This window comes from Scomber scombrus, chromosome 4, assembly GCF_963691925.1.
Source record: "Scomber scombrus chromosome 4, fScoSco1.1, whole genome shotgun sequence".
Taxonomy (NCBI): Eukaryota; Metazoa; Chordata; class Actinopteri; order Scombriformes; family Scombridae; genus Scomber; species Scomber scombrus.
In genome coordinates this window covers 29,047,247-29,066,299 of record NC_084973.1, presented here as the reverse complement: position 1 = coordinate 29,066,299, position 19,053 = coordinate 29,047,247, and the positions used below count along the sequence as shown (strand labels likewise).

General features: G+C 35.6%; 2 protein-coding genes across 2 annotated transcripts in view; both read left to right on the top strand.

The window, feature by feature from the left end:
- Positions 1–342: 342 nt before the first annotated feature.
- Positions 343–10,297, top strand: LOC133979040 (STAM-binding protein-like A). The gene is made up of 10 exons (XM_062417455.1): positions 343–452; positions 2,993–3,217; positions 3,583–3,658; positions 3,776–3,871; positions 4,585–4,981; positions 5,197–5,321; positions 5,934–6,071; positions 6,790–6,902; positions 7,146–7,245; positions 9,010–10,297. Exons 2-10 carry the CDS (start codon positions 3,015–3,017, stop codon positions 9,064–9,066), a joined length of 1,305 nt encoding a protein of 434 aa, XP_062273439.1. The 5' UTR covers positions 343–452; positions 2,993–3,014; the 3' UTR covers positions 9,067–10,297.
- A 1,016-nt stretch (positions 10,298–11,313) lies between these two features.
- The window catches only part of ppil2 (peptidylprolyl isomerase (cyclophilin)-like 2), a 43,561-nt gene continuing 35,821 nt past the window's right edge, over positions 11,314–19,053 (top strand). The window contains 10 exon segments of the mRNA XM_062417451.1: positions 11,314–11,449; positions 11,621–11,670; positions 12,803–12,848; positions 13,021–13,083; positions 13,676–13,727; positions 15,155–15,206; positions 15,639–15,730; positions 16,531–16,620; positions 16,731–16,806; positions 17,738–17,898. Coding sequence (XP_062273435.1) covers positions 11,418–11,449; positions 11,621–11,670; positions 12,803–12,848; positions 13,021–13,083; positions 13,676–13,727; positions 15,155–15,206; positions 15,639–15,730; positions 16,531–16,620; positions 16,731–16,806; positions 17,738–17,898 — 714 coding nt within the window. The 5' untranslated portion in view covers positions 11,314–11,417.

Here is a 19,053-nt window from a genome sequence, read left to right as displayed (position 1 = left end):
GTTTCATCACATTGGCGGAAATGGGTTTCCATAAAAAATAAATGAAAACAAAATAACAAGATTAATCTATATCCCCTGATCCACATGTCTGGATATAATATAATTAACTAGAGATATTATTATATACATATTAATGAACTTTTATTTAATTAGGTAATAACTTATAGCTGATCGATGCCATCTCACAAAATCCACTGATAGATTACATTTATTTAACTTCATTAGAGATTAATTTACTAAGGAAGCATTGATTGGTAACTGATAACTGACAGCTGATCGATGTCGTCACCTCACCGTCAACTGACGTCGCAACGTGAGGCGGAAGTGTATTGGTTGCGGAAGTGTAGGGACGCAGCCCTCTGAAGTCTAATCTGCTTTATAGGACCGTCAATTAGGTCGTGTTTACACCTAATCTAGCTGTATGTAGGAGCTCCGGTTCAAAACACGATCAGGTAAGAATCTTAATAGTTGTTTTATAACTCAACATGTTTTAAAATGTCGACTATTATAATAAAACTAACCTGACTTTGCTAAGTTAGCTAAAAATGGCGACGTCGCTGAGGAGCATTCACCACTACAGAGGAGAGGTTTTTAGATATTTAGGAGACTTAAAGAGGGGAAAACCCTTTACTGTGACACTCAAATCATGTCAGTAGTTAACACAGATTGTGTGTAATGTTATCAGCATATTGTCTTTTATGTCATTTTAGCTGAAGAGGACTCAGTTTAGCTTTATGTCAGATTGGATTTATTGTGTTTATGTTTTTTTTTTAGCTCAAATTATTCGCATAGTAACAACTTTTACTTTAGTGTAAGTAACAAATACCACAGTATAGAAGTTCTCCTGGCAGACAAGTATAAGTATAAGTAATATAATGCAGTATAATACAAGGAAAGTAATACAATATATCAGAAAAGTGTTCAGTACATAAGAATAAATACATTATTGATGCATTTACTTGTAAGCATCAGCATAAGTGATGTTGTAGGTTAGGTTTTGGTGAGGCTAATTATAAGGAACATTTTGATGTGTGCTCTTGGGAATATCATAATATTGTGATATGGAATAAGTGTCTATCCTGCTTTTAAAGGCTGGATTACAGTAAATGTGTAATTACCTGAGCTTAACAGACTGTCCTATTATCTGTCTTTATCCACTTTGTCATTATATCCACATTACTAATGATTATTTATCAAGAATCTTATTGTGTTAATATTTAGTGAAAGCACTGATAGTCATCCGAACAATGCTGTCGCAATATCAATATCAAAGGTATTTGGTCAAAACTATCATGATATTTGGTTCTGCCCATATCGCCCAGTCTATCTATCTATCTATCTATCTATCTATCTATCTATCTATCTATCTATCTATCTATCTATCTATCTATCTATCTATATATCTTGTTGCTCATATGTTTTGTAGTGTAATTTTGAACTAGTGACTACTGATGTTAAAAATTAATAAAAAAAACACCTCAAAAATACAGAAGTACAGTACTGAACGGTATTTTAGATACTTCCCACCACAGTTAGTCATCAGCTGTCACATTTTGTAATACATTTAGGCTGGTTTCTTTTTAGGAAACTGACAATTCAGACCAAATTAAAGTAAACAAATAATCGCTGAGTAATTTTTTTAAACTGCTAATGACAACTTAAATATTGGATGTGTTTCTCGACTAATCTACAACACTTTGAACTAAACACACACAATATATTATTAAAGTTAAAGTCAAAGTAGGTTCTTATAAAAATACAAATAAAGCAGAAGAATGCTAATAGCTTTTAAGTACCCTCACATCTCCTTCTTATCAGTACCACACCCTTCAAACTAAACTTAGAGACTATTATTAACTATTATTGGTCCCTTCTTGACATACTGTACTGCTGTAGGCAGGAAGCCGCCATGGACCAATCAATACAAGCACGCTCACTATTACTCAGCATGCTGATGAAGCGTTCTTATATTTCTCTTTATTTAATGAAGAGTAGAACAATCCAAGTCACACCAGAAGGACCCTCCTCAGCATTAGAGAGTCATTGGCTTGTTATAAATATACCCTTCCAGTTCTTAGACTGAGTCGTAGCCTCTGGTCGGGGTGTTTAAGATTGACTTTGTGTTGGTTTATATTCAGATTATTGTCCTGACGTCAACGCTGACTTTATTTACCAATGAGATAAAATGCTTTTAGACAATGAAGCTCATCTCATACCCAAATTAAGTTTTCAGTGGTGTGGTTTTAATTGTGTTAAAACAGTGTAAAAAGTTCTGTATTGTGACTTAATGAAGAAATACCATCTTGTGAAACTAATATTTTTACAAGTTTTGTCAGAAAATTGGTAAAATTAGATATTAATGTTTATAATTAAGATCCATGCAAGGAAAACTACTGTATTGTACATTATCTTACAGCTGATGTTACCTTTCTATGTTTAACTTTAACTAATTTGAATGTTCTGCAGTGATGATGAGAGGAAAATGTCAGCTTTAAAAATTATATACATATATATTATAATTGCTTTGCCAAAAAAAAGCTAGACACTGAAGCTGATGCTATTGAAAGGAAGTCTGTGTGTTTATGTATATATTCTGTTTATATATACGATTATCAGTCAATATTTAGTTTTATTTTATTTTATTTTATTTTATGTCACTTCACCATTACAAGGCTACTGTTTGTCAATTTGTCAAGTGTACCTTACCTTATATCGATATCAGATTTTTTTTCCCTCCCTAATATCGATATCGGCCCCAAAAATCCAGTATTGATCGGGCCTTATTTAAAACTTCAGCATTCAAAACTGAAACTATTTGCAAGGCTGTGTGTCTTTTTTTCCGATATAGACAAACAGACCCTTTAATTATGAAGTTACATTAAGTATTAAGAAGTTAATTGAAAGTAAGGATTGAGCCACAGACAAAAATCTCCATTTATTGACTTGTTGATGCCTCTGGATGCAGTATTAAACCTCTGTCTTGTGGTCTCAGTGTTCCAGGTTGGGCTGCGGTGATGGCGGACCACACCGACGTCAGTCTGCAGCCGGAGGAGCGAGTCCGTGCTCTGACCAAGAAAGGAAGCACGGTGGAAGTGAACGAGGATGTGCCACCGCGCCGATACTTCCGCTCTGGGATGGAGATGATCCGCATGGCTCACATCTACACGGAGGAGGGCAACATCGAGCACGCCTTCGTCCTCTATAACAAATATATCACGTGAGTGTTTTATGAGGCTTTTATTGAGCTGTTGATGAATCTTTAATGAGTTTTATGTGCTTGATTTACTACGTTAATTGAATGATTTATTAATTTGTACTTAGTTCCTGCTTAGTTTCAAGTTTCAGGATTTGTCTCTTCACAATAAAATAAGGCAGAATAATTTAACTAATTAAGTCAACATTGACAGAGTGATTTTATCCTCTCTTCCACTTGGTTTTGTGATACTTCTCCTTAATGAGGAGCTGATTTTTGTTTTGGGAAAAGCCAAATATTACAGGAGAGTCTCGTTTTCAATCAGCATCTTCAGTACAAACATTTCAATTTCAACTTTTACTAATAGAGTTTTTTGTCTTTTCATCTAGGCTCTTTATAGAAAAACTTCCCAAGCATCGGGATTACAAGACTGCTAACATTCCCGAGAAGAAAGACACGCTAAAGGTTTGCACACAGTGATTTATGCTGTCTTCTGTCATCTATTCTTACATTCTGTACATTCTGTCTTCTACATTCTTACAACTGTTTCTAAAAATGTACATATTTCTCATTCCTCTCTAGAAACTCAAGGATGTCGCATTTCCTCAAGCGGAGGTTCTGAAAAAAGCTCTTTTGAGGAGATTTGAACAAGAACATGCCCAGTACCTTGTCAGAAAGGTACATTTTCTGTTGTAACATCGAACAAAGAAAATATCTAATACATATTTACAAATTGACCACAAATATTTTATCCACCTACAGTGTATTTAAGTGTACTTATAGAAGTAATTACTTAATTTACAACATCAAATGAAAAGAAAATGTTTTCAGAGTATTTGTACATTTAAATTTTAAAGCATTTTGTTAATATTGAATGAGACATATCCTAAAAACAACCATTTTTTTCTAAATAAGTTTTGACAAATTATGTAAAATTTGTTTTAAAAAAGTGGATTATAGTTTTTCCACATTTTAGTTCACATTTATTTTCTTGTTTATAATCAGACTTTTATGAAAAAATAATGGTTACACAAATTGAACACTGGGTTGCATCACATTGACCCATGACTGTTTTGTTAAATGTCTTTTTGTTGGAAAAACAGGAGACACGTTTCACATTATATTTATTGAGGTGAATTTTAAAATGAGATGAACTTACAGTGTCAACCTGAACAGAATTTAATGTTTTTTTGTTGGGAAAGACAGGAGTAGCCAAAGAGGGTTTTCTTATAATAAGATTTCTATGAAAAAATAATGGTTACACCAATTGGACACGGGGTTGCCTTACGTCATTGACCCATGAATGTTTTCTTAAATGCCTTTTTTGGGGGAAAGACAGGAGTAGCCATAGAATTTTATACCACCGACTGATGTTTTGTTTTTCCGATCAGAAAGCGGAGGATGAGATCATGATGCGGGAACAGTCCAAGCAGCGAGCGCTGGACGCCGAGCGGGAGCGCGTGGTCGAGATGCAGCGCCGGCAGCGGGAGCAGGAGCAGTTCAGTGCCTTCGAGGAGATGATCCGCCGCCAGGAGCTGGAGAAGGAACGCCAGCGCGTGCTCCTGGAGTTCGCCACGCCCGCCACGCCTTCCCCAGACATGCCACTCCTTCCAGGCATCCAGGGTCCACCGACGGTCGCCCCGACTCCCCCGCTGAGCCCAGGTGATCTACCCGTTGCCAACAACCAATACAATCGCCCTCCAGCCACCATCGGCTCACCTGCCACCGCCCCGCCCACCTTCGACCGGGCGCTCAAGCCGGGGATGCTGGTGAGCCCGGGGAGCAACAGTGAGTTAATGTTTTTGTGACTCAATGGGGCTGGCCCTCAGAGGATTTAAATACGGCCCTACTCCTGCTGTAAAGTATTTATTTCTCTGAGCTGATTTCTTTCCCCCCTGACCTACTTAATATCCTGTTTACACCATGATGCCTTGTTTCAGAACATCACAAGAATCAAACTTTTCCTCTCAGCTTTTGTCTATTTCGCCGCATGGTTTTTGCAGATACAATGGTGGATGCCCTTCGGCAGTTGGCCGTTCCCGCTGAGCTGTGCCGGAGCTTCCTAAGGCTGGCCGAGGCCAACACAAGCCGAGCTGTAGAAACTTGCGGCATCCTGTGTGGCAAGCTGGTAAGAGTCTGGAAGAGAGCGACTGTATTGATGCAGCAGTTTTGCATCCCCTGCTGACATGAGATCTGTTACAGGAAGCCCTAAAATATGTGTTTTTAATGTATTTAAAGGAGGTTTTTATGATCATTAAAGCGCAATTTTCTATCATCTATCAGCTGGCGTGATTTAAAGAAAGAAAGTCCTTTTATTCTAGTTGTTTCTTATCATGAAAAGAAAGGCTGTGAATGTTTAAGGAATGTGGATTTGTAGATTTATAAATGAAACCAAGAAATCAGCTGACCGCCCCTAAAGCCCACAGAGAGGCAGAACATAATCTGGCACTTCTGTGACTGTCCCAGATCTGCTGTGCCTTTTGTTTGAAATATGCGTGGCTCATATGCCAGCCGGGTTAACTCAAAAGCTCTTTTCACTCTTTTATGAGCATGACCAAGCGTTTTTTTTGTTGGGTTTTTTTGTTGGGTTTTTTTGTTGTTTTTTTTTTGTTTGCCAGCAGCGACTCACTCACCAGCCCTGTTTACTTTTGCTCGTCCTTGGATAGCTTTTTTGGCAGACTGTGTCTATGAATAATTGAAAGAAATATAATAGCGTGACGCTGTTTTGGGTTTATTCCAGACCAGAAATGCATTCACGGTGACCCACGTCATCGTACCAAAGCAGAGTGGCGGACCCGACTATTGCGACACAGAAAATGAAGAGGAACTCTTTCTCATACAGGACCAGTATGATCTCATCACTCTGGGCTGGATTCATGTGAGTAAAGTCCGGCACATTCTGGCAAGCGCTCTCAAGTTCAAGCTAATCCTTCTGTACCATACAGGAAAAACCCACCCACACAGTAACACATGAATTAAGAGAACATGACTTCACATAAAGATATTCCCAATGCTGCTAAAGTGAAGTTTGATAGTTGAAACCCTTTCTAACCCTTACATACTGTTCAGGGTGAAATTTAACCCATTTTATTTACATTTGAGAGTTGTAAAAACACCATATACACATTTCTTTTAGCTCGACTATTCCTAATGTGACCCACAGTGTACAAAAATGGAAATAAAATGCTTTTTTTTCTTTATTTTTGTACAGCTGATTCACATTTTTGTGTATGCAAATGTACAAAAAAAACACCATTAAAACATGTTGTGTTCTTCATATTCTATAAAATGTTCCTAGACCAAAAAATAATACACTGTGTCTGCACTCTCACAGATTTTTAAACATTCATTAATGACCCTAACCCTTATAATGAATGAATAACTATTAATTAAGCAAGTCATTTTACACTGGTTGCCCCTTTTTTTCTGCACAGTGGTTCACTTTCATTTTATGAATAATTACGCATAAAATATAAACTCTCAGCTTCTCTCAGCGATATAAAGAGGTGTCTGTAAATCATACAGTGAGCTGCTTCAGACAAGAGAAAGACATCATGGTGAGTTGTCCTTTTTCTTTTTGTTGTTTTTTTTTGTAGACTCACCCCACACAGACGGCCTTCCTGTCCAGCGTCGACCTCCACACACACTGCTCCTACCAGATGATGATGCCAGAGGCCATCGCTATCGTCTGCTCGCCCAAATTCAACGAGTGAGTCAGAGAAGTGTTGATGTCATGTCACGGAAAACATAAACTCATTTTTCCCCCTGTTGAATTGCGTAGCTAAAACAGACTGCTAATACAAAATACCCTGAAATAAAAGTGTTGCTTTACCATTATTTTAAGTTGTTGAAGTCTATTATAATATACTGAAAGGTGTTCATAATATTGAGTCTACTGTAAATGAGGTGGTGATAATGTTTGGTGTTTTTTTGTGTGTGTGTGTTTTTCCAGAATCGGTTACTTCAGGTTGACAGATCGAGGAACAGATGAAATCTCCACGTGTAAACAGAAGGGCTTTCATCCTCACAGCAAAGACCCTCCTCTATTTACAGTGAGTACACCTCTAGTAGTTGAATAAATTATATTCCTAATATTTAGGCAGCTATTTGCCTTTAGTCTTGTTTCATGAAAATTCCTGAGATGAATACAACTGCACTGGGAATAATACGATAATTTCAGCCCATTGACATTTATCCCAAATCACAAAAAGTATCTTTTCTCAGTTTCCTCTGTTGGTGTCTATCTAAGACCAGGTTTGCAGATATCCGTCTCAGAGATTTGCGTTCCCACCACAGCACAGTACAGTACAGGAGAGGGTCATTACATCTTGTTTTGAACAAATTAAAAACTCAACAGCATCGAATTAATTATCCCAAATCACTACTTTTTTCTACAGAAATTATCAGTAAAATTTCAAAAGTGTAAATCATATACTGTATTTTGGGAAGCACAGATCTCACTGCAGGAACACTGTAAATATAGATCAAGGGATAGCTTCAGGAAACAACTACTAGATACACTGTGAACTGATGCCTAAGGTGTTAACACAAGAATGAAGTATAATGTAATTTAAATGAGGCCTGTTGACCATAAAATAAGTGTAAAACCTGCAGTAATAAGTTGAAATGAAATTGACTAAAAAGGTCTAACACAGAACCGGGTGATAATTTACACCTCATGCTTTATAAATAGTCAAACCAGAAGGACAAAAGCAGCACGGTCGACAGGAAAACAACAGGAGGGTTAAACTTAAACCTGTTTGTGCACCTCAGGCAGCGAGCAGGTGTCAGAGGAAACAGTTACCATGAAGTCTGTTGACAGCCTGATCTGTAGGTTATGTAACATGGAGATAGTCTCATGAGAGGATATCTCACTGTTGAATCAAAGCAAACTGAATTCCATTCACCTGTATTGTATCATGAGGGCAGAAAACCTCCAAAAGTGTCTAAATACAACCAAAACTATCTGTATGGTTCGATACTGGAAAAGTATTATTAAAAGATTATTTTTTGTGATGTGGGTGAATCACACTGAGAGTTCGTAGGTGGTCCAGTGCACAAAAAAAGGTTGTGTGTGTTTGTTTCACTACCTGCAGTCAGTTCAGTCAGATTAAATAAGCATCAGATAAACCAGAGGCACCATGTTGGGTCATTTCTAAAAATAAATAGTTTAAAAAAGTTTAATTTCTGCTCTTAAAATGTGGTTTTTGATCAATGACCAGTTTTAAAATGTCAAATTTGCTGGGATTGCTGTGGTTTATAGGGACAGATACAATATACATAGAAAGGCTTTTGTTAGAAATTATAATTTATTCATTTTTTAAAGAAAGAAAAAAGGAAGTAAACAAAGTACATCCGTATAATAAATACAACACAGCACAGAATAAAAAGCAGATAAGCAAAGTGAAACAAGGTTCACATTGCTATAGGATACACCTAAAACTAGACATGAGTGTATTTTTGTTGCTGAATTAGCGAAGGATTTATTGTAGACTTTCTCTCTCTCTAGTTTTAATCTTAGTTTTCCTTAAATATAATAACCCTGATCTGTATTTGCAATTTAAAAAGCTGCGTGAACGGTTTTTTTTTTATTTTATTTTAGAATTTTTGTAATTTTTAATTTTTTTTAAAATTATTATTTTGATTTTATTTTTATTTTTCATTTATTTTAATATTTTGTTCAATATTTAATATCATTTTTATTTTGATTTCAGTTAATGAAATGATGTTTTCACTGCTAGTCTTACTTTTCATTGACTATAATAACTCTGGAGCAGACCCTAACTCTAACTCTCTGTGTTTCTTCTTCCTTTCAGCACGCAGGACATGTGAACATCACAGATGACACTGTTACCATGATGGATTTGCGGTGATTTTTTAAAGGTTTTTTTTTTCTCTACCAGAACACTCATTGACTGTTTTTATCAAACAGGAGACATTTTATCTGAGAAAAACACTCATCTCGTTTTCAGGATGGTACTGAGCGAACGCCGGCCCTGAGTTTACCATTTAAACGGACTTCAGTTGTTCCAATTGTTCTCAAAGGGAACAAACATTGCAATTTTCTTTTCTTTTTTGTGCTCTGTAAAAATGAATTTATCACATATTGTTGCACTTTCCGAGCAAATTACTAATATCCAATTTACGGACCGGCAAACCTCTGCCCCCCCCTCTTGTGTCTGTCAGTATGTGCTGTCATTCAATAAAAATAAAAAAAAGTATGTTTTCAGCGACAGATGATAACGGGCAGGAAACCCCCCGACCTTCTTTGTTTCATCGTTTTCATCAAAGTTTGTTCCTGCCTGACAGATTAAAAAGTGCCAAGGATTGAGAACGTTTTCACTTGTTGAATTATTCATCGTGAGACGTAAAAAAATTCAGTATGAAGTCTGTAATTGTGAAGTCTTTCTCTGTTCTTTTTTTTTCTTCTTTTTTTTGGGGATTCGGTGTGTTTCCTTCATAAGCTGTTGAAGTGCTATTCGAGTGATGAGAAGACGAGAAAACGAGAAGAAACGACAGCCAATTGTAACTCAGGAATTACAGGAATTGTTGCTGTTTCTTGCTCTGTATCCTATTTTTATAAAAACAGCCCCCCCCCATCACTCCATCACTCCACACAGTGTCCTTTTTTTATCTATAAAATGGTTTAAAAGTTTGATGTTTAATTTCCTGCTTATGATGGATCCACCTGGGGTTTTTTGTGGTCTTTTTTTTGGGTGATGGGGGGTGATGGTAGCACCTGTAAAATGTGTCTTTTCTTCAGAGAACATGTCTGAATGTACCTCCTGCTACACATTACCACACTTTACTAACTTCCCGGTTCATGGTTCATGCCTCTAATCACTTTGTGTGTGGGTGTGTGGGTGTGTGTGTGTGTCTGTGTGTGTGTTTGCTTCTCTTGTTTAGAAGAAGTAAAAATTATTTAGCCATAATTATAAGATTTACATTCAATGAATTAAATGCCAAGACAAAATAAACTCATTGTAGATGAATTTGTTTGGCATTGTTTGGTTTTGTCTCGTTTGATCAGCAGCATACAATGTATATATCATTTTAAAGCAGTAATGTGTTAATAAGTGTGTGTGAGGTTGTGAGAGAGGGAGACAAAAGTATGGATGTTAAACTACATGCCTGGTGTGGAAAGATGAAGATGAAGGTGGGATGAAATATGTTAATAAATACACATGATGCAGCTGAATGTGCAAAGTAAGGTAATATTGTGCTGAAATTGGAGTTTCTAAGGGTTGAACGATTCTTTCACAGATGATAAATGAACAAGTTATTTGCATGGAGTAAATTAAACAATCAAACTTTATATAACACTTTTCATGCAGGCTAGTGTAGTTCCAAGTGCTTTACAGCTGTTTGACAAGCTGATAAGACAGAACAAGTGACAGCATAAATAAAAGGAACAAAAACCAAAAAGGATAATTCAAATGTTGAGAAAATAAGTATGAATAAGAAAATGTTTATTAAAAGTTAGAGAAAAAAAATAGAGACAATAACAAACAAATACCATAACATGGAATAAGAAGACTATAAACAAATATTAATCAACAGCTGAACAGGTAGGTTTTAAGTTACATTTCTCACCAGTCACCATATCAGAGCTCATGCTGGTAAATAAACGTTATGCTCAGCCTCTAATCTCCCTGATATTAATATTGTAAATATTATATATTTATATATATTCTTTCTGAAATTTGGCTTGCAGCAGAACTAGACTTTGTCAAGTGATTTTTAGTTATTTTAGTTTAGATTTTTTGCTTTGGCAATGCAAATGATGGTATGTTTTCCATGTCAATAAACCCTCTTTCAATTTAATTGTTGATTGTTTCACATTCAAAATAAATTAAAAAATAGAAAAAATAATAATATAATAAAATATAAATATAGTAAAATTAATAAAAAAATATTAGTTTAAATCCAAATTATAACATATTTATATAACATTATAATCATCACATTATAATATATATAAATGTTGCTATGGCAATTTAAATGATGTATGTTTTCCATGTCAATAAACCAAAAGTGACATTTTCCCCCTGTGGAGGGCAGCAGAGTGCTGTTACAATAAGTAAACTACAGTTAATAAATGAGACGAAGAAGAGCGTAAACAGGAATTAGCTTCTGTGTGTTTTTGTGAGCTAGCTGAGGCTAAATCTGTGTTTTTAACTAAATATAAAGTAGATAATCTGTTGGATTTACATACAGACTCAAGATGGGGAAGCGCCAGCATCAAAAGGACAAGATGTAAGCTTTTAAATTTATTGTTTCGGTTTTTAAGGCACAGAAATACAAACGGGTTTGTTGTTGTTAGCTTAGCAGGCTAACAGCTAGCAACGACACACATGTTTATTATTAACTTTATTATCTTATTTAATGTCGTTTTATTATATTGACGCTTGTTTTTTATCATTACAGGTACATTACATCTACAGAGTACACTAACTTCTACGGAGGGAAACGAGCAGGTAGTTAAAGTATTACAGTAAAAGTACATGAGTATTATGAGTGATGTAGTTAAAGTATTACAGTTAAAGTTTAGAGGGGGAAAAAATCACTATTTGGTGGAGCTGTTAACAACTCATAGACATCTGAAATGTGAGCCCGACTACACACTGCTCTTTATAAGACGTGACTGGTTTCATCTATAACAATGTGTTGTATTTTAAAAGCTTGTTATGTTATCCATTGTATCAAATCTTCATCTTTAAAGTGGAAATATAAAGTAGCATCACATGAAAGTACCTCGAAATTGTGTTTAAGTACATTATAGAGAAGGGATCCCTCTCACAGGACAGACGGACATTCAGGAGATGATGTGTGTACAGAACAGTCAAAGAAAGCAACATTAGAGAAATACAGCATGGTACAAACACGATGACTAAATTATAGATATATTCTAAATACGATCAACCAGGATCAGATTCAACATCGGGATTCCAGCAGACATGTCAACACATTTACTGATGCAGTCTAAAATAACAACCCTATAAAATATTAATAATCCCCCCTTCATAAAAGTTCTAATGATCAGTTTTTGTACAGTTCATGCTCATTATGCAGTCTGCAGTTTGTGCTGCTGTTGAATGGTATTGTGTCATATTGAGAAGTGTTCCTATCCAACTTATTCACATCAATGAGGCTAGACTAGTAATTCAACAGCAGCACAAAACTACAGCCTCCAAAAAAATAAAAGTCTGAATCAGTTTCAATATAAAACAGACATTATAACCTTCATGAATGCTGGTCTGTTTTTGGGCTGTTTTCCACCTCGCTGTGACTCATCAAAGCACAGTAACGTCAATTTGAGACCCTCATCACTGGCTGCACATGTCTACCACTTGTTACCAGTTCAACAAATTCATGATTTCTTTTTTATGGATATAAAAGTACATAATTACATCAACAAATCACATCTTGTATAAATGTCTAATAGACATACAAAGCAGTGCAAGAACTTGGTTCTATGTCCCTGTTTTCACTCCATCACAATCTAAACAGTGATCTGAAGTATAACTGTGAACAGAACCAGTTTTTAAAGTTATGAATGAATTGAATGGATAGAAAGTAATGTTATTTGATGTTTTTTTTACTTTTCAGAAATCCCCCAGGCCGACTTCAGGCGGCTTTCATTCGACCACTGCTCGTAAGAGACTTGTTTTCCATCAATGTAGGAGAGGAACGTTAGATATGTCATTTCATTATTCATGTTTACTTGTTTAAATGTGAACAGAAAATAACTTATAAACATAATGATAAACGGTATCGTCAATATATAAAACTGTAAGACTCAACTGTTTTTCTCTGTTATGTTTCAGCTTGTCTCTTCAGCCGTTTGAGTATCCTGTCTGCAGTGACGAGGGAGTCGTCTTTGACCTGCTGTAAGTTAGAAATCTGAAACTTTAAGCTATTTTAACTTGTATTTTACTGCTTCTATGTATCGAATTTGATCATGTCTGGACTAATTTTCCCTGTTGCTACACTTCAAAAAGTGTGAAATCATAGTCATATTGTATCGATATCGAGATATTTGGCTTTAATATCGAGATATGATAATTTGTCCATATCGTGCAGGCTTAGTTCCAACAGAGAGGAGCTCTGAATATAGCCGAAAATTTAGAAAAAGTCGTCCTGGGAAAAGTGGGGCGGAGATGATCGGCTGACTTTGTATTGTAATTATGGATTTTGGAAGTCAAAGTGAAATAAATCGATACTGTCATCTGAGCTGTTATGTGTTTAGTATGTATGGTGTTTGTGTCGTTATCTCGCATATTACTAGATAAATCTATAACCATGTGTTCTTATTTTGGCACCTTAAAAACATTCAAAACATTGCTTCAGATCAGATCAGAGTATCTCTCTGTTTTTTAGTGTTATGCAACACGTTACATCTCATTCATATTTCAGCCTCTTGTTTTGTGTCTGTGTGGACCTCCCACATAAAGATCACTCTGTTTCTGCCTCCTCTCTCAGGAGCATTGTTCCATGGATGAAGAAGTATGGTACTAATCCAGCTACTGGAGAGGTAAGCAAGATGTGGATGTACTAAGAATAACAGGTTGTTGTGTTCAGATGCTTTTCACTTTGAAAGTTTCTCACTGGGTTCATAGACAGAACAAAGTATTGAGGTTTCTGAGTTCCTCTAAAGCACACTGTAGTCCTTCTCTAGTCTCCCCAGATTTTATTAAGTTAAATGGATCAGATGCTGATTACACATATAATTATTTAAAGGTGATAATGTTGTTGTACAGCTGTTCTTTTTGCATTGATTTTGTATCGGAAAAGGTCTTTTTGGGCCAATGTGTCACATAAAACTGCAATACAGACTGTGACCACGATGCCAAAATCACCTCACAGCATAAAGTGAATCCTATGATAAATGGACTGTACTTATATAGCAGTTTTCTACTCTTTTGACCACTCAAAACGCTTTTACATTAGTCATATTCACAATTTCACACACATTCATACACTGATGGGTGCCAACCTGCTCATTAGAAGGAAAACAACATTAAAAGACTCATTCATGCATTGTTTGATCAGCTTTTCTTGATCTGCTGCAATTTTCACATTGTGTTAATAGCTAAAGCTAAGTTTAAATCAATCAATCAATCTTTATTTATATAGCGCCAAATCACAACAAAAGTTATCTCAAGGGAATTTACACATAGAGCATATCTAGACTGTACTCTTTAATTTAATTTAAGGAGACCCAGCATCCCCCAATGAGCAGCACTTGGCGACAGCGGCAAGGGAAACCTCCCGTTTAACAGGAAGAAACCCGCAGAGTCAGGCTCTAGGTGGGCGGCCATCTGCCTCGACCGGTTGGGGTTGAGAGAGAAAGAGAGAAAAAGAAACAGACAACATTAATAATTACAGGAGTATGAATAATATGGTGGCAGCAGCAGCATCCATCAGCAGCAGTCGTTGGAACTAAAAATGAATCATTAAAAACATAGATAGTCCAAAGTCCATGTCAAACATTGATATATAATTAATTGTTTCATAATCTTTGGAGTCCTTTTTAAATAGGCAAAAAATACTGAACTTTCAAGCTCCCATCTTTTAAAAATGGGAAGATGCACACAAACAAAGAAAAGTGTTCTTTGTACATAAAATATATGTGTGTAAATCAAACAAATCTTGACTTTTTTTTTTTTAGAGCAATTTGAAGACTTCACATTCAAGTGGGAACATGTGAAAGACGTTTTCACCATTTTCTGACTTTTTATTGACTAAATTGAAAATATACAGGCCTTGAAAAACATCAGCGCTTGTTAAAAGTTCAAAATACTTCCCTAAAAATAATCAGTGTGAGGGTTTCGTCAAATAGCTTCATCTGCTTTTTAAAAGAAAAATAGTTAGTTTCTATTCTGTTCCAGTAAATGAAGTTTTGAACAAATTATTTTCATGATTACACTTTAACACCTTAGTTGTTTTTATCCCCCACAGAAAATGGAGGCAAAGTCCCTCATCAGACTCAACATGGCCAAGAACATTGACGGTAAATATACGTTTCGATGTACTTTAGCCATAAAAGATTCACATAAAAAAACGAGGGATATAAAGTGATACTGACATTACAGCTGAATAACTGTAATCTCCCAGATCCGAGTTACAAAAATGAGATGGTTGGTAGAAGTGAGAAAAGGTCAAAGCCACACTTCTCTTACAGTACTGCTGTGTGAGAGCGACTTGAGAGGGAAAATTGGAGTTAAAGAGCGTGTTAGAGGGTCACTTTTTGGGGCGGATAAGAGCAAATTAAAGCAGGTGGAGGAGGAAGAAGTGAGAGAGGTGATATAATTCAGCAGGGAGCGAATTACATGATGATACTTCTGGACTTCAGGAGGGATATTTTAGCAGATTGTGAGCGACTCTGCTTTTTGTTTTTTTTCTCTGCCTCATTTTTTGTGTGTCTTTTTTCATTTTATTCCAGGAAAATATCACTGCCCCGTTCTGTACAACGTCTTCACAAATAATTCTCACATTGTTGCCAACAAGGTGACCGGCAACGTGTACTCACATGAGGTTGGTGAACACAGATCAGTGTCTAAAAGTACACTCAGATACATCCAGAAAGGTTATTGATTTATATTTTTCAGTGTGATACAGTGCAGACATTCAGCCCACAGCGTCTCACAAGCTGCTGTCTTACATCACGCTGAATTAGTCCAGTATTATAATATAAGTTGAGGATCACACACAGTTAGGGTTGCAAAGGGGCAGAAAGTTTCCATGGGAATTATGGGAATATATGGGAATTAACAGGAATTAACTGGAAATTTGGGGTAATTTATACAAACTGTATCAACTGTATAAAAACTTAAATATAAACATTTCGTTTTGTCATAAGCAGACATGCATGCAAATTAACACTTTTTTTTTTAACGACATTTTGACTGATTTATTTGTGATTAGAACTTTAATCAATTCTTTTATTGAACAACAAAATCATGAATGTTGAATAGAATTGAAATCATGTGCATGTGATTGAGGAATAGGGGAGATATTCAACTGTATTTGCATTAAATCTGGTTGTTTTAACCACGATTATGTTACAAGATGTTTTTTTTTTATAACTACATTTAAGTTCCCTGTTATAGGCTAACATGCAATTTTGTACATTTCCAGTTTATTTCCATTAATTCCCATATATTCCCATTAATACCCATGGAATTTCCCAGAATTTTGCAAATGCAAAACAAGTTACAGATAACTTTAAGAAAGTAGAATCACTCTTTTTCATATGTATTTAATCAAAAGTTGAAAGAAAACAAGATAAAATCTAAATTAAATGAAATGAGGCTCTTTCTGTTTTTCCCTCTCAGGCTGTCGAACAACTCAACATCAAGACCAAGAGTTTTAAAGATCTGCTGACCGACGAACCCTTTACCAGAAAAGACATCATCACACTTCAGGTGACTTATATATATATTTTTTTTAATCCTTATTTTAGTTGTTGGATATCCCATAATTGAACCTTTTTTTAATTCTGATAGTAACCTTTTATTTTGTTTCCCCCTCACAGGATCCCACAAATTTGGACAAATTCAACATCGCCAACTTCTATCATGTAAAAAACAGCCTGAAAGTTTTGGATCCAGGTGAGATTTGGAGCTGTGATCTACCATTTGTGAATTTATTGTGTTGTTGTTGTTGTTTAGGGATGATTTCATCTCGCACTTGGGCTTTTAATCAATCAATCTTTATAGCACCTATCATACAGGTTAATGTAGTTTAAAGTGCTTCACAGTTGATTGACAAGCTGATAATAACAACAAGTGAAGACTATGACGGTGTATTAGGGCCATATATGTAAAAAATAAAGTAAAATATATATATAATAAATATGTTAAATTATGAGAAAAAACTCTGACATTATAAAGGCAAGGCAGCTTTATTTATATAGTGCATTTCATACCCAGAGGCAACTCAATGTGCTTTGCATAAAAACAAACAATTAATTTGATAGATCAATAAAACCCAATTATAGTAAAAAAAAATTGTAAACATGAAAACATACAATTAAAAAAAAAAATCCAATTATAAAAAAATTTAAAAAAGGGAGAGGAGAGAAAATTAAAAGGTAGACTAAAATAGAGCATAAAATAATGATTAGCATTAAAATCATTAAGACGACACCCAGTGCAAATGAATGAAGGCACAAGTTTACAAGAACAAAACGCGACAAAACAAAGGTGTTTTATTCCTTCCAGCAGTCACATATTTTTTCATTTTGCAACACTGGAGAGACGTCGCTTGTCGTGCACAGGCGTGGAGAGTAATGAAATACATGTAAAGGTGTTATTTAGGTGTTAATTAGGATCCTATAACTCCCTTTACAATAAAGAACGATATACTTCCATGCACTATAAAAGTCTCAAATGTGAGCAGAGCAGAAATGAAAGTAAAAAAACAGTCAAATGAAATAAAAGAGATGGAGTTTAATAAAAAGCTAGACTAAAACTATGTTAAAGAAGGAAATGATTTTCATCTCACTCTCTCTTTTTTTTTTTTTTACCTGGCCTGGTTCAGATGAGGAGAAGGCCAAGCTGGACCCAGGGTACCACCTGAAGACCACCAACCTGGAGACTCGTGAGACCTTAGCTGAGCTGTACAAAGACTACAAAGGGGATCAGCTACTGGCTTCCACCATGAAGGAGCCCGAGGCCAAGAAGACGGACAAATTGAACGCTGTGAGTAAAAAAAAAAAAAGTATTATTATATGAGCATTAAGTTATTGTCACCTGCAGGATTTGGAGAGCGGAGTGTGAAATGAAAAAGCCAGGATGATAATGGTGAAAATATTCAATCAGGGAAGTAGGCATGATTGAAAAAAGCCATTTCCTCTTACATATAGTGCTATTCATCTAGATCAGAGGTGTCAAAAGTTCAGTTCAGGGTTCACATACAGCTCAATCTGATCCCGAATGGACCAGACCATTAAAACAATATAATACATATTATAACTTTACTATAATAAACCATCTAGGGTTACCCAGGTTCGAGACACTGATTATAAATGTGTCCAAACACCCCGAGGAAAAATGTGTTCTTCACATCTGAATCACGTTGAAATTCAATTATCTAAAGTTGGACGTCCATGAGAAGATCAGAAGAGTTCACTGTGAATGTCAAAACGAAATAAGTGAGAATAGCAATGTGTGTTTTATATTAAGAAAAGAACTGGGAATTAGTTTTTTTCCACTTTAACACTTTGTGAAGTTATCCAGAGGCCGAATTGGATCCTTTTGGTATGTTTGACATCCGTTGATCTAGATCGTTCTGGTGTGAGCTGCTGAGTTGTTGCCTTCTCTCAAATACAATACACTTCTACTAAACTACACCTGCCAAAAGTCTCACCACGCAGAAGGAAAGGTGCATCTATTCATGACTGGTGGGTGTAACTCGGTAGAAAAGAAATAAATAGTTCCTTCATGAAACCGCTCACAATAAGATCTGTGGATTATCTCAAATAACTGGGGCACGATTTGTGGAAAGAGACATCGCTGTTGAGTTTTTAAAATGTGTCTCTACGGCTGATCTCTCCCAAAACTGGGTGACTCACACTAAGATGATTTAGATGAGTAAATATAAATACAGGTAAGAGGAAATATATGTATTTTTTTGGATTTAAGGGAGAACTGTCCCTTTTAGCAAGTTCAATATTTGGATGAAAAACACCCTGAAATGGTTGATAGTTATAACATGATACATATCCACTCAGACTCAGAGCATGTAGGTAAAGGTTTCCTTAAATAATAATAATAATGACGATCAACTTTATTTAAAGAGCATCTTTCTTACAAGAGATGTAGCTTCACAGAGAAAAATAAAAATACAATACAATA